The following is a 15,703-nucleotide window of genomic DNA, read 5'->3' as shown; positions in this document are numbered from 1 at the left end:
TAACATACTCCCAATGGCTGTAGCAAGAGGTTGGAGAAAAGACTTTACAGCCCTTTTTCTTCTGCCATAAGGATGAGATCCCCATGCGCTACCTACAGTTGCGGGACCCCAGTGATTTAGCATTGCTCTCCCAGGGCTGCCAACTCTGAGGTCTGCTTGGGGAGGCTGTGCCCCATGATCTCAGACATTTCTTCTTTCTCCATTACAGCTCCTACAATCGATGGACTGCGCCACGTGGTGGTGCCTGGGAAGCTCTGCCCACGGTTTCTCCAGTTGGCCAGTGCCAACACTGCCCGGGGAGTAGAGACATGTGGAATTCTCTGTGGAAAACTGGTAAAAGACAAATGCTTTCCTGAGCTGAGACTGTTTCTTCCCCCTTGGCCTCCTGTGACTCTCAGAGAAGATACCCAGGGTCAGTTACTCTTTGTGCCAATCCTTCTGCCAAAGAGCCATGGGCAGCGTAATGCAATGTCACCTTGATTTTAGTGACCCTGTATTTGATTGATTTTCAAAGTCCCTTGAACTGAACTGATTATTTTAATGCCAGTGGTAAGAAATACCTAATTCTAAACTTGGTAGGAAGATCCTGTGTATTAGCTTTTGAACACCGACTTTATGGCAGGACCTGGGAATATGAAATATGTAAGGCACGGAGCATGTGTCCGCAAAAAGTACCCCAGCACTTTGGAGAGATGGGAGATATACACCAAAAGATAGATAGTATGTTGACTAGTATGTACAATAAAGGCACTAGGAATTATGAGGAAAGAAGGATCATTAAATGGAGGTGCTTAAAGAACCCATTACTAACTGCTGAATAAATAAACACCTAAGGTGGAATAGACTTCAACTGAGCTTTAAAGGATGGGAAGGGCTTAGGGAAATAGTAAAAGGAAACTACTCTAGACATGAACAAAGGAAGAGAAATGGTACTATACCCAGAGCTTCTTAAGAATCATGAGTAGACCTGTTTGGCTGCAGCAGGAAATTCCCACAGGGCTGTGGGCATCTGTGGCTTTGCAGAGGGCCCCAAACAATGTACTTGGGCAGTCAGGGTTGTGAACATGACTGACATAAGGGACTCACCTCACTTAGAAGACTGATGCTGGGGGGAAGGGCCTTCGCTTGTATAGATGTTTAACTTTCCACTGCTGTGACAGAGTGGGGTTGCCTAAGTGCCAGGGAATTGTGATGAGCTGTTTTCTCATTTGACAGATGAGGAATGAATTTACCATTACCCATGTCCTCATCCCCAAGCAAAGTGCTGGGTCTGATTATTGCAACACCGAGAACGAAGAAGAGCTTTTCCTCATACAGGATCAGCAGGGTCTCATCACACTGGGCTGGATTCACGTAAGCAATTCCGAGCTCTCCAGGGGTTCGTCTCCTCTTCTCACATGATATTATAAACACACTGCTTATTTTTGGCTTGGAGCAGAGTGAATTGTATCCAGACTATTTAGATGGTTGTACTTCCCTCTGTTGGATGCAGACTTGACTTCCCTAGCATACGTAACTGCTTGCACCACAGTATTGATTTCCGGGCATTACTTAGGGCTTTTTAACTTAAAATTTTTTAATGGAAATGAACCTGTTTCCCTAAAGTCCCAATTCCCCTGTGAGCGTGAACAGTGATAGGATGCTAGCCTAGAGTATATGTGGACCTTGACGGTAGAGGCTATGCCTTACTTCGTACAAATGATGTTCCTGAAAGGTATATAAATCAAAATATTTTAAATGAGCCAAGGAAGTTAATTCAGATGCCCCCATTTGGTCTTTCTTAAAGCAGCCTATACCTTTACATAAATCAGAAGGGCCACGAATATAGGAGATTTTCAAGTGTCTGCATGTCTTAACAGTCTTCTGGTAATATTCAGGTAAAATATAATTCCATCCCTAAAGATTACTTCTTAATTTTTCTTTCTATTCCTTTTCAACCCCTCATTCTCATAGACCAAGCTGCTTTCCATATTGTGTGACAGGGTTACATAAAAACAAGGCAGCTCATTTCTGGATTTGGGAAGATTGCACACACTTGTATGTTAGAATTTGGGAAATACTGACCTGTGAGGCAGTCAGTGTGCCTCTGTCCTTTCATAAATATTTGCCTTTTATTGTGTATCCCCCATTATCTTACATGGGGAGTAGAAAACTTGTACCTTATCCGCCAGGGGATACAAATTTGAGTAAGATATGATTTTAGTCTCATAAAGGAGACTGACATATAGACAAGTCATAACTCTTCATGTGAGGCAGAATGTGCCAAGTGCCTCAAGAGGTGCAAACAGCCCTGTGGAATTCAGAGGAGGGAAGGATCACACCTGGGGTGATTTTCTAGAATTTTGACGAGGTGAGCCAAGGGAGAGTTCCATATGGAGGGGACAACACTGGAATAGGCAGACTGTGATCCTGCAGCTTTGAGTGGTCCAGTTTTCTGGGGCTTATGGTTCATATCAGGAAACAGTTGTAGGTAAGCTTTCACATGATACTTTAGGAGCAGTGTTCTGGAGGGTTTTGGGTGGACAGGCAGGATAGTTCTGCTTTTTAGTGAGGAGGTTGAAGCAGGGAGATCATTTAAGAGGTTAATGTGATGATAAAGTCTAATAATGATGAGAGCTACGGTGATAGCAGTGCATTTGGGAAGGAAGAGATAAATGTAGGATTTCAGAGGATGTGGGGAATGAGTAAGAGAGGATGATGAGTAAGTGATGACTTAGAGATTTCAGGCCTGACTCATGGGGGTGGCAATGATTAATCATCTCATAAGCAGAAACAGAGGCTCCAGCAGGAGAGCTTACTTGGAAGCGGGGCAAATGGTGTCTTCCGTTGTGAGTATTTGACATTATATTGGTGGAGGTAATTATCAGGCAGTTGGAACTTGGGAACACGGTCTAGGTGGGAAAGAGAACCGGGAGACCTCTGCATACAGCTGACCTTGGAAGCCTTGGAACTGGAGGAGGGTGGAGAACAGGAAGAGATTCACTGGCAGCTTGAAGGACAGGCCACTTAGGGGAGCGTAGGGAGTAGTCAGTCATGAAGTGAGATGTCAGAGAAAGGTGAGGGGAGTGTTAAGGCGCAGATGCCAAAGGAGGAGGAACATCTTAAGAAGAAGCTTCAGGATGTTAACTATGTCACATGCTGCAGAGAGATGAAGACTTGTATGAGCCCTTTGGATTTGATGAGGTCATTGATGACCTCAATTTAGTGGGTTTTATGCAGATTAAAAAGGTTTAAGAAGTAATGGATATTGAGGTTGTGGTGATAGTGAAATATATACTGATTTTTTGAAGAGCTTAACACTGACTAAAGGAAAGGAAAGAGATGGAATGGTGGCTTAAGGAATAGCCAGGTTGAGAGAGTTTGCTTGATTTATGGTTTAGTGTGAAAATGTGTTCTGTTTTTATTTTGATTTTTTTTAAACCTTTATATTTGAAATGTGTATAAGAAAGTACATAAAATAAACGTGCACTTTAATGAATCATTAAACAAACATCTGTGCGCATACATTACCTAGGTCAAGAAATAGAGCGTCGCCAGAAGCACACTCCCACCTCCATGTCCTGCCCAGTTACCCTTCCTCTCTGGTATAGATAGTCCCTCACTTGACATTTCTGGAAATTCTTTGCTTTTCTTTATAGCTTTACCACCTAAGTGTGTATCCCTAAACCCAATAGTTTAGTTTTGCCTGGTTTTGAACTTTATGTAAATAGAATTGTATAATATGTATTTTTTTGTACTTGCCTTCTTTTGCTCAATTTTCTTTTTTTTTTTTTTTGCGGTACGCGAACCTCTCACTGTTGTGGCCTCTCCCGTTCTGGAGTACAGGCTCCGGATGCGCAGGCTCAGCAGCCGTGGCTCACGGGCCCAGCCGCTCCGCGGCATGTGGGATCTTCCCAGACCGGGGCATGAACCCGTGTCCCCTGCATCGGCAGGCGGACTCTCAACCACTACACCACCAGGGAAGCCCTTTTACTCAGTTTTTAAGGTTCATCTGCATGCTTGTGTATAGTTGTCTGAACATTTTTTTAAAAAAATATATATATTTATTTATTTATTTTTGGCTGCGTTGGGTCTTCGTTGCTGAGCGCAGGCTTTCTCTAGTTGCAGCGAGCAGGGGCTACTCTTTGTTGCAGTGCATGGTCTTATTGCACTGGCTTCTCTTGTTGCAGAGCATGGGCTCTAGGTGTGCAGGCTCAGTAGTTGTGGCACACAGGCGGGCTTAGTTGCTCCGCGGCATGTGGGATCTTCCTGGACCAGGGCTCAAACCCGTGTCGCCTGCATTGGCGGGCGGATTCTTAACTACTGTGCCACCAGGGAAGTCCCTGAACATGTTTTTAAGCCCAGTGAGCTGGTGGAGTATAGTGGAGCCTGTGCAGCAGATGTCAGAGGTCAGGAGAGACAAGGTAATGGAAGATAGGAAAGTATTAAATCAGAAGTACAAAAAAGGAGTCATCTTCATATGGGGGAGAAAACACTCACTCCTCTGAGACAGAATTGAAGGAAGAAAGAAAGATACCGAGAGATTTTTGAGGTTATAATTGGAGGGGTTGAGGGAACTCATTTTAGGTGATCTTGCTATCAACAAGGTTGAAGTCTAGATCCACTGCTCAGCAGGAGGAGACAGATAAGTTTAAAAACTGGAGAAGATGGGGAAAGTTTGGAATAATTTCTGTTTAGACTTCAGGTAGATCTTAGCCACAAATGAGTAAAAGAATTTTTAATATCAGTGGGGGCCTAGCTAGGAAGAAATTTAGAGCCTAAATTGATAGTATTCCAGCTTTTTTTCCCCATGATATTTCTGTAGCATTCCTTCCTAACTTGGGATTGAAAGCAAACAAAAGCAGACCATAACGTTTGCTCAGATCTTAAAATTGGCAAGAGGAGAAGGCAAAAGGTCAGTTCTTCCTTCTGTACCTTGCCAGCTATATAAATCAGGTTCCCTGGTCAAAAACTTTGTATGGTCATGTTTATCACCAACTATTGTGTAACCCCCAACTCAGTATTCAAGGCACTCCTTCACCTTGTCTTACCTGGCATTGCTCTCCTGTGGCTGCCCTACTCATCCAGGCACCCAGGCTACCCTGGGCATTCACTCTCCTCACTTATTTCTGCTCCTTTAGTGTATTGTTTTCTCTTCATAAAAATGCCTGCCTCTGTCACCAGCATGGTGGACACAGTGAGCGTAACTGTTTTTTCAAGAAACTTGACTGTAAAGGGAAGGAGAGAAGGTACAGTAGTTAGTGGGGAGCAGAGGCTCAAACAAGATTTTTTGGTTTAGTTTAACAATTTTTTATTGATCCCCTGCTATGTATCTGTATATCGTCTTTCTAGCTAACCCAACTTTAGATTGGAGGCCTTCATCAGCTTGTGTAGGTCTTATTTGTTCTCAGTTAAAATTCCAGGCTGTAACCATGGGCTGTAGGGTGTTGGCACAGGCTGTTTGTCCCTAACAGTCTATAGGATCATATTCGTATTAGGTAGAAACTGTTTCTCCCTTGTGGTCATGAAAGTTCTTTCCTTCCCCATGCAGACCTGTGTGTAGATTTACTGTCAGCACTCAGCTAACATGTTCCTGTATTGCAGACCTCTTCCACAATGAGCTGGTCACAGCATTCTATGCAGTTGTGCTTCTCAGATTAGGCTGCACATAAGAATCATTTAATGAGCTTTAAAGAAAAAAATTTCCTTCTCAGGATGGATATTTCCAGGGTGGGGTGCAGGAGCCTGTGCTTTTAACAAGTTCCTCAGAAGCTTCATTTTTTGCACAACAGGGTTGAAAACACTGGTCAAGGGCACATATTTCTTTTCTGTGCTTTTCTGTCAGTAAAGATTGGTGGTCTTTTTGAGTCATATTGGGTCTTTCTTTTTCCATCCTTGTTATCTCACACCCCCTCTGAGATGAACGTAAGTCTTTATATGGTCCATTTGTGTACAAAGAGTGTGATCAATGAAACATTAAATAACTGTGGGATTCCAGTGGTTAGGACTCAGTGCTTTCACTGCTGTGGCCTAGGTTCAATACCTGGTTGGGGAACTAAGATGCCACAAGCCACGAGGCGTGGCCAAAACAAAAACCATTAAGTAACTGAAAACAGATGAGATAAACAATGTAATTTAGATGGTGCTTTAACTGATTACCCTCAAAATTCAATATCTTGGTCTTTTTCTCAAATAAGACAGGGTCCTTTGTGTGATTTAACTACCCTTCTGAAATCCCAGTAACCCTCTGCCTCTCATATCCTTGAAAGATATGCTTTAACCACAGGACAGCTTTTGCTACTTTTGCCTATAGAGCCCCAGACTCATGCTTGACCTTTTAACCCCTCCATCAGGAAGAAGAATCATTCATCTAACTGTGCTTTGTTAAGTCCTTGACTTCTACTAGGTTGTTGTATTGGGCAGCATGTACTGTCTGATCCAGTATGGGAGACGCCATTGTGTTGAGAGAGCTTGTGAGTAGCCAGATAAGTCTTGATGGTCAATTAGAAATTGAGTCTCTTCACATACTCATGTTACACTATACTCGTTTACAGTGCTGGGAAGGAGGTTCATTACTTATTATGAACTTCAGGCATATTCCTCATGGCTGCTAATGGCTTTGTACGTAAGGAGATCGTAGCAAGTTATTGAGAATTGCTTGGCTCTACCTTCCTTCATGGGCCAGGCTTGACTGTGTATTCTCGCTGAAGGGGTCCCTGCCTTTTTTTCTCTTCTCAGACTCATCCCACGCAGACCGCCTTCCTCTCCAGTGTTGACCTACACACTCACTGCTCCTACCAGATGATGTTGCCAGAGTCGATAGCCATTGTTTGTTCCCCCAAGTTCCAGGAGTAAGTACATAGGGTGTGGTTCAGGGTTTTGCAAGGAGATAGCCGGGGAAAAGCCTCAGAGGAAACATTCTCCATTCTTAAGACCTTGTTCTCTATAAAATATATAGATTGTGGTATTGATTGGCTTTTTAAAAAGGCTTCCTTTTAAGTCCTATATCCTGATAAACCTACTCTAACTTGTTTACAAAAGTATCCAAGCAACAACCTAGATGCTTTTATAAGAAAAGGACATAAAAAATTTGAAGTGTTTGACTTGAAGCAGTAGGAATTTCAAGAGATTGATATCAGATTAGAAAATTTCAAAATCCAACAGATTATCTCCAAAAGTTACTTTTTCATTCTAAATCCTGTTATTTACTATGAATTCTCCCAGTAAAAGTAGCGTAGTGGCGGTGATGAGTCATTCTCTAACTGATTCATTCACCAGAGAAGAGACCTATGAGCCAGCATACTTTTGAGGCTGTCTCAAAGTGAGCTCTTCACTGCTCTGTGTGTGTGTTTGTGTGTGTGTGTGTGTGTGTGTGTGTGTGTGTGTGTGTGTGTGTGATTGAGGGGACACCTTTGCTTGATTCTAGATCTGCTTTTTCTTATTTCAGAACTGGATTCTTTAGACTAACTGACCACGGACTAGAGGAGATTTCTTCCTGTCGCCAGAAAGGATTTCATCCACACAGCAAGGATCCACCTCTCTTCTGTGTATGTATCTATGTAGAAGAAATCGGAGCTGTGCTTTAACCAGGGAGGACAGTAAGAGCTGATGAGGCACATTGTCCTTTGTGACACACATAGAAGATCAGCCTTGTCACTTATTTTTCCAAATCTTCCTAATAAAAACATACATGGGAAGCGGTGTGGGATAGGAAGGAGTTTGAGTCTTAGCTCTGCTACTTAAGGACTGTGTGTCTTTGATCAAGTTACTTAACCTTCCTGGGCCTCAGCTTTCTCATCTGTAAATGAAGATGATAATAATAATACGTACTTGAATAGGGTTATTGACAGGATTAAATGAAGTGATGCACAGAAAGTACCAAGTGCAGTAGCTTGCTTATTAAATGTTAGGTTTTTTCCTTCATCATCATCAGTTGCTAAGCCTGCACTTCAATAAGAGATTTGAATTCAAAAGAAAAAGCCACTTAAGTATATTTAATTGTGGAATATTGCTTTTAATTTGATTTTAGATAACAGGGATTTTTATGACCTTATTAGAAAGTTTTTTTCCCCAAGTGGTATTCTGTGAGTAAAAAGTTTCAGTTGCTGATAAGTATGTTTCAATTTTTCCCCTCAAATCTAATGTGATAGTATTGCTTCACTCCATGCTGGCCATGGAGTATTATTATTTCTTTTGGGTTTCCTGAAAAGTGACCAATATGGAAAAGGGAGTTAGACCCTTGTCACATAAAAGAAACTGGGGGTGTTTAGGAGAGAACCCCAGGGAGCATCTGAGAACTGACTATAAGTGTTAGAAGAATTGTTGTATAAAAAGGTATTGGGTGTGACTCCCAGAACTAAAACTTAAGACCCTGTGGGATGACAGTTTTCAGCTGAGTATGAGAAAGAACTTTCTGACAGACTTGTTCACAAATAGGTTAGCCTGCCTTGGAATATAATAAATGTCTAGGTACCAGGATGTTGAAACAGAGGCTATACAATCCCCCAGAAATGCCTAGGCTTTCAGTTAGGATGAACCCTTATGCATGCCAAGAGGGAGTATTCCCCATGTGAGAGTAGGTGTACTTTATTATCTGGTTGACATAATAACCCAAAAAACTGCAATGAATTCAGCAGTTATTTAAAATAAATGTATATTTTATGAATGACTCTAGAATATACATACATTTGAAAAATAAATGAAGGTATATGGGCCCACATTGATTCAGGCTACAGCCTATTGATTCTGGGTTGGTGGAAGTAATAATTCCCAGACCCCTTACCATAACAGCCATTTAAGTAGCAGTCTGGCTGCCAGCCTGGGAACCACTAGCCAGAATAAGCATTGTAAATAGGAGTTTTTTTTTGTTTGGGTTTTTCTTAAACATATATATTTATATATCATGACAATATACAAAAGATATAAGAAGTTAGGCAGTGAGCTGCTTATTGTAAATAGCTTTTAAACTTGCTTTTCAAAGATAAGAAAACACACAGGAAGTTAAGTAAAAGATATCTTCCATGACTTCAACAAGTAAGGAGTTTTAAAGATGACTTTTCAGAATTTTCCAGGACTTTCCCTTTCTTTCTTTTTCCCTGTTGCAGAGCTGCAGCCACGTGACTGTTGTGGACAGAGCAGTGACCATCACAGACCTTCGATGAGAGTTTGACTCAGACACTTCCCAAGAACTATAAAACCGTATCAGTGTACTGGTAGCCCCTTAATTTAAACTTTCCAGAAAGCTCTGGAAGCTTTTTAAAACAGAATAGAACGTATCACCTGGGGGAGAACTGATTTTCTATTTCTGGTTTGAAAAGAAATAATTGAATATGTTTTTTAGGCACATCTGGAAAATAGCATGATCATGCTAAAGCAACTTTTCAGTCTGCCTGTAACTAAAAAATTAAGTTGAAAAAATGTTGTAATGAACACTTATATACCCTTTGTTCTAGATTCACCAATTGTTAACATTTTTTCCCCTCTCAGAGATCCTTCTAATTTCTCGGCCAACTTGTTTATTGTTTACCTTTGGACTAATTAAGGGCATCTATGCAGAAATTTGGAAGCCATTTAGAAAATCTTTGGGTTTTTCTGTGGTTTATGGCAATATTAATGAAGCTTATCATAAGGCTGAGGGAGAGCTTGCTGTGTTTGACCAGATGGTGAGGCCCAAGAACCCTGAAGAATGATTTTGTCAGGAGTTATTGTTATTTAACAAATATTTAGGGATATTTTTTCTTCTACAATAAAATAACAACTATATATTTTTTTGTGCTCTAGAATGATCTGTTGGATCAAGCATTGTCTAGAGAGGTTAACTAAATGGTCTGGTTATTTGGGGAAAGGTGAGGGGAAAATGGAATTTGAGATGTACCAACATTGAAGGTATGTCCCAGTTCACTTTTAATTGTTCAGTCTTTTCTCTCTGCCTTTTGCCATCTTCCAGGACTGTGAAGTCATCTCTGTTCTTTTGGTGCTATCTCAAGTCGGTCATCCCATTCACTTCCTCCTTATGCCCTAAAAGCTTTCAGCTGAGGATAATAGAGCCTTTGTTTGGAGTACCAGGTTACACTCCAAATAAATGATTATATTCCCATGCCACCCCACCCTGCTGGTTTTATTGTGTTGGCTCTTCCTTTCTGACTTAGGCAACATCTAGGAAGATGTTTGAAGCTGCAGTTGATTCTGTATTTTTTCTGTGAGCTGAGCCTAGTGTTATAAGGTGGCCCAGAAATTAATGGTATTGTTTGTGTCCTCTCTGGTCAGGGCAGGAGAGTAAATGCCTTGGATAGGAGAATGATTTCTTTTTGTATCAAAATTCTGTGGTAAAGAAAATTTGCAAATGTATGAAGTTTTGCTTCATCTTAAAATTTTGTGTCCCGAATATATTCAGTCTTTATTGCTTAGGTTAGCAGCCCTTGAACTTTTCCCCCAAAAGCCAAGTGTCTATATTCTTGTTTTTCTCATAAGTTCTTAACTCCAAAGATACTAGAAGTTCTTTGTTCTGCAGTTTCAGAGTAGGTGGGAATGTGGAGGTAGGTGGGTCTGGGCAAGGGAAAGAGAACCTCTCTGGTCACTGCCCTCCTTTCCTGCCGTAGCCCCAGAGGCAGCCTGGACTGCTCCCTTTGCCCTTAACAGTCCTACAATTGCCTGGCCCTGCACTTTCCAGGAAATTCACCCCTTCTTTCCATTCTCAAGGCTGCTGCTTAGTTTAGGATCTTATTACCCCTTACTTGAACTATTGCAATAGACTTTTTACCAGGTCTCTTTGTTTTTAGTGTTTCTTGACTCCAGTCTTTTCTGCCCAGTACAGTCAGGAGAAGTTTCCCACATTACAGCCATCCTCATGTTTCCTCACTTGCTCAAAAACCTACAATAGCTTTCCACTGCTTAAAATCTAAATTTAGCCCTTATTCCAAACCTTCTACATATGGCCACATAAAGCTCTTACCCCTGACTACACATTCAAACACCTGGGGAGCTTTTTAAAAAATACTGATACTCACACTCCACCACCCCCCAACCAGTGAAATCCAAATCTCTGGAGAGGGACCCCAGACATTGTTTGTTTCTGTTTTTGTCTTTTAAGCTGCTAGGATTCTCAAGTGCAGCCAGGGTTGAAAACCACTGTATTAGTCATTTATACTGGGGAGTTTTGAACTGATTCATCAGTCTCTGCACATCATAGACATTCAGAAAATGTTTGTTGAACCAAAGTGAACTGTATCATAGATTGCAACCACATTGATCATTTACTGTTTACCAGATCGCCACATTTTCTTGCCTCCACACCTGTGCAGAAGAAATCTCAGTAAATGGATGGGTGCGGGAAATCAGTCTGCAGTTGTCCTCTTCAGACCTGCTACAGTCTAGCCACGAAAGTGGTACTTTGCACAGGCCAGCTTTAGTGTCTCACTTCACCCTACATCTGTGGAAGAGACATGCTATCAAGCCAGCTCACAAGGAAGCAGGGAGACTGGATAGGGCAGTGAGAGAAAAGGAGCCAGAACTGTAGGGAAAGGAGGAAAGGAATATTGTGAATAAAAGGAAGTCAGACCACAAAACCTGAGGAAAGAAGCTTGTATTGAAAGGGTAAAAACTACTTGATAAAGAGACTGACTTCTGGGCTCCTGAAAGCCTTTCCACTCTCCCAAGCCACACAAGTGCGATACTTACTGGTCTGGACTGAGTGGGGAGAGAGAAGCAGTATCTGATTGCATCCCAGCTGGCCTCAGAGGCACAGACCCTCCAAAGTGCCGTGGGCCAGGTGCAGAGACGCTGGTGAAGACTCTGCTGGGGGTCAGGGCAGGCCTGGGTTTTTTCAGCTGATTACTTCCACATACTCCTAATTGAATACCACCAAAGAGGAAGAAAAAAGCCACTTAAGCCTTATAATGCTCTCTTGGGTGCCAGACACCTTAAAAGCCATGGTGGGAAGCATTCACTAGTGGGGGGGATCATTCCCTAGTGTCATGGTGGATACTTGTTGTTTGAGAAGCAAGGGTTTCCACTTCCATTTGGCACCCCAGAGTTTAAAATCATAATGCCTATCCCCTTTGACTTTGGTCACCTCTGGGTTTCAGTTACCCCAGTGGAAGGAGCTTTTCATGTGGGGGTTGACAGGACTGGAGACCGCTAGGAGCAAAGCCTCAATGACATGAGGGCCCCGTGAATCCTGTGACTTTGGTCTGCTTCAAGTGGATTTTGAGAACAGTTTTCAGATCAGACCAGATGTTGTTCCCTAGAAAACAGTCCAGTTTGTATTGTGCCTCCCAGCCCCTCCCCACTATATCTCAGTATATTAACCCCACCTGGGTTTGGAGACCAGTTTGTTCAAGGATCTTTCAAGTGTGTGAGCCCGGAGTGGAACTTCAGAGGCAAGGCTTCTTTCTTTTTGTGAGGAGCTTTGCTTGAGGCACTGAGAAGGCCTGTTTGGAACACTGGAGCATTATCCTCTTGAGAGGAAGTGCCAGGCTGAACATTAAAGACTTTGCTTCTAGGCTCAACTGTTCATTCACCAGGAAGTCACTGAACTTCCCAAACTTCTTTAAAATTCTGTGAAGTGGGATCAGTCTAATATACCTACCTCGAATGAGGATAGAATGAACTCCATATGCAACTATGAGAGTTGTAAAGATGCTATTCAATATAAAGATTTAAGCTACTTGTTATTTGTATCTCTGCAAGTGTTAGAGTTGAGGTGCCGTTACTTCCACCTGCGAGACCTCTACCTCCTCCAGCTTCCAGCTAGAGGACTCCTCAGATAGATTCACATTCTTTATCACTAACAGAGCCTCAGCTCCAAATATCTTTTCTGGTCTGCCCTGATGTTCTGAACTGGAAAACTGAGAACCTCAAGAATCAGAAGAAACATTCCAAATTTCTACTCATTTCCCTTAAGACCCAGAGCAGAGCCAGGACCTAAAGAGATTGCACCGTATCTTTTAACCCTTGGTTCCATCCCACTCTTGTTTGAACCTCCCACTTTTGTTGTTCCAACTATTTCTTGAGGTGAAAGAATTGGAAGAGAACTTTGATCCTCTTCACAGAAGTCTTTATTCTTTAGTCGAGGGTTGAATTTTTTGTTAACCTTTGCCTACTTGGGGTTAGAAGTGGGCCTTACTCTTACAGGATAAGCCCCGCATCATTCATTGTGCCTGCTGGATCCAGAATCCAGCCCTGTCGCACTGAATAACCATGGACTTTTGTGTCCTTTGGTGATTAAACCTGCTTCCCTGAGGGCTTGGTTCAAGTTCTACCATCAGTGTCTTCTTGAACTGATAAATTCACTCAGGGCTTCCTTCTTTGAGCTCTAGTGGCACTTGTGGCCTGTTTCCCACAATTTGGTATGTGTTTTTTTGCTGTTTTGCAGTGTTTTCTTATTGTTTTATGTGAGTCAGGTCACTGAACTGTCATGTAACCTCATGTCATGTAAGGATAGGACCATGTTTGCTTTCTAGCACTGTGTTGAGTGCCTTTCGGTCAGCACAGTACTTCCTTACTTTCTTTTGCTGAGCCCTTCCTTGAAATAATGTCCGTGGTGTTGAGCCGTGTGTTAGAAAGCCAGGTGGACTTGTGCCCTAACCTCCGCCTTTGGGAAGCCATCTTACTGCCTTGACTCAGACATTGTATCCTGAACCTGTGCCGCCACCCCAGTGTCACCTTGTGCCAAAGGTCTGAATACAAGCAAGAGCTCTCAGAAGAGGGAGCCAGCATTTAAGCTCCTCTTCCAGCTGCCAGGACAGATGACTGTGCTACCCAGCAGGGTGGGCGGGGGAAGATGTGCCTGGACTAAAGTCTGAAAGGCGGAGGTCAGAGACGTAGGAGGAAACCAAGAGACAGTGGTGACAAAGTCACTACTATCTCGTCACAGAAACCAAGGAAAGCAACAGTTTAAAAAAGGGGGAGGTGAGTGGTACCAAATGGCTCAGGAGAGGTTTTCTGGGCTAAGGACCAAGATGAGTCCATGGGATCTAGCAGTTAGCAGAGGTCTTCCCTGACAACCCCATCTAAAACACCTCCACCCTGGGACTTCCCTGGTAGTCCAGTGGTTAAGAATCCACCTTCCAATGCAGGAGACACGGGTTCAATCCCTGGTCGGGGAACTAATATCCCACATGCCGCAGGGCAGCTAAGCCTGTGCACCGTAACTACTCAGCCCATGCGGTCAGGAGCCCATGGACCGCAACTAGAGAGAAGCCCGCGCACCACAACAGAAGATCCCACATGCCTCAGTGAAGATCCCGCATGCCACAACTAAGACCTGATTCAGCCAAATTAAAAAAAAAAAAAAAAACTATCTAAAACCAAAACCAAAAAAACCGTCTCCACCCCATCATTCTACCGCATCTTCTTTACTGTCTGCATACTGTCATTAGCTAAAATCATCCTGTTTATTTCTAGCATATATATATATACATATATAGAGAGAGAGAGAGAGAGAGAGAATACTCTGTGAAAACAGCAACTTTTGTCCTGTTCACTCTTGTATTCTCAGCTCCCAGAACAGTGCCTGACCATAAGATAGGAATAAATGCACAGACTTATCCAAAGTCACCAGCTAATAAGTGGGACAGCTTTGGTTTTTTAAGGAACAGAGCAATAAATATGCACACAGTTTGAATAATAATTTTAAAGATTTAAAATTTAATTTAAAACTTAACAAATTTAATTTATTTTAATTAAGTAAATTAAAGTTAATTTGTTTAACCTTTTATGATTATAGAAGGTTACCTCTTAGAAGGTAAAAGAAGAAAAGCATATGAGAAAATAAAAACTACATATGTAGCCATTTGTCTTTATTTAGAGATGAGTGATAATGCAGTATCACAAATTGAAACTTCTGAACTTTCTACAAATTATACAGAGAAGGAAATTTAGAACCTTAAATGCTTTAATATTTAATAAGAAAGAATCAAAAGGTATGAAATAAGCATTTGACTCAAATTAGGAAAAAGAATAACAAAATATGCTAAGAAAGCCAGGAGGAAGGAAAGGATAGCAGATATTGCTGAATTTATAAATAGGAATCTTGGTAGATAAATTCACAATGTTATTCTTTGAAAAAATAAAGTAAACAAAGAGGAAAAAATATATATACAAAATTAGAAGTGAACAAAGGGATACAACGAATGCATATTTTAAGAAAGTCCTATTATAACTAAGCTAATGAATTTGCATCTCAATGAAATTGTTAAGAAACAGATCTCCAGAACTTTTTCATCTTGCAAAGCTGGAACTCTGTACCCATTAAACCACAACTTTCCTTTTTCCCCTCCCCCGAGCCCCTGGCAACCACCCTTCTGTTTTCTGTCTCAATGAATTTGCCTTCTTTAGATACCTTATATAAGTGGAATCATACAGTATTTGTCTTTTTGTGACTGGCTTATTTTACTCAGCATAATGTCCTCAAGGCTCATCCATGTTGTAGCATGTGTCAAAATTTCCTTCCTTTTTAAGGCTGAATATTCCATTGTATGTATATACCACATTTTGTTTATCCACTCATCTGTCAGATGACACTTGGGTTGCCTCTACTTCTTAGCTAATGTGAACAGTGCTTCTGTGAACATGGGTACATAAATATCTCTTGCTGTTTTTAACTGCTGCAGAGCATAGGAAAATAAAAAAACAAGCATATTTCATTTTTGTGAACACAACCTAATAAATCATATACACATATATTTCACATCAACCTCAACAATACAGATGCAAATTTCCTAAA

At 41.6% G+C, this 15,703-nt stretch overlaps 1 protein-coding gene across 2 annotated transcripts in view; it reads left to right on the top strand.

Annotated features, from left to right (window-relative positions):
- The window catches only part of STAMBP (STAM binding protein), a 34,262-nt gene extending 24,521 nt beyond the window's left edge, over positions 1 to 9,741 (top strand). For both annotated transcript variants that reach the window (XM_030877595.2, XM_030877594.2), the window contains exons 6-10: positions 209 to 333; positions 1,216 to 1,353; positions 6,718 to 6,830; positions 7,427 to 7,526; positions 9,084 to 9,741. In XM_030877595.2, the coding sequence (XP_030733455.1) occupies positions 209 to 333; positions 1,216 to 1,353; positions 6,718 to 6,830; positions 7,427 to 7,526; positions 9,084 to 9,140 (533 nt within the window). In that variant the 3' untranslated portion in view covers positions 9,141 to 9,741. The remainder of the gene's footprint in view (positions 1 to 208; positions 334 to 1,215; positions 1,354 to 6,717; positions 6,831 to 7,426; positions 7,527 to 9,083) is intronic.
- The last annotated feature ends 5,962 nt before the right edge of the window (positions 9,742 to 15,703 follow it).

Source organism: Globicephala melas, chromosome 12 (assembly GCF_963455315.2).
Source record: "Globicephala melas chromosome 12, mGloMel1.2, whole genome shotgun sequence".
Classification (NCBI taxonomy): domain Eukaryota; kingdom Metazoa; phylum Chordata; class Mammalia; order Artiodactyla; family Delphinidae; genus Globicephala; species Globicephala melas.
Note: the sequence above shows the minus strand (reverse complement) of the source record. Positions and strands in the feature narration are given on the sequence as shown.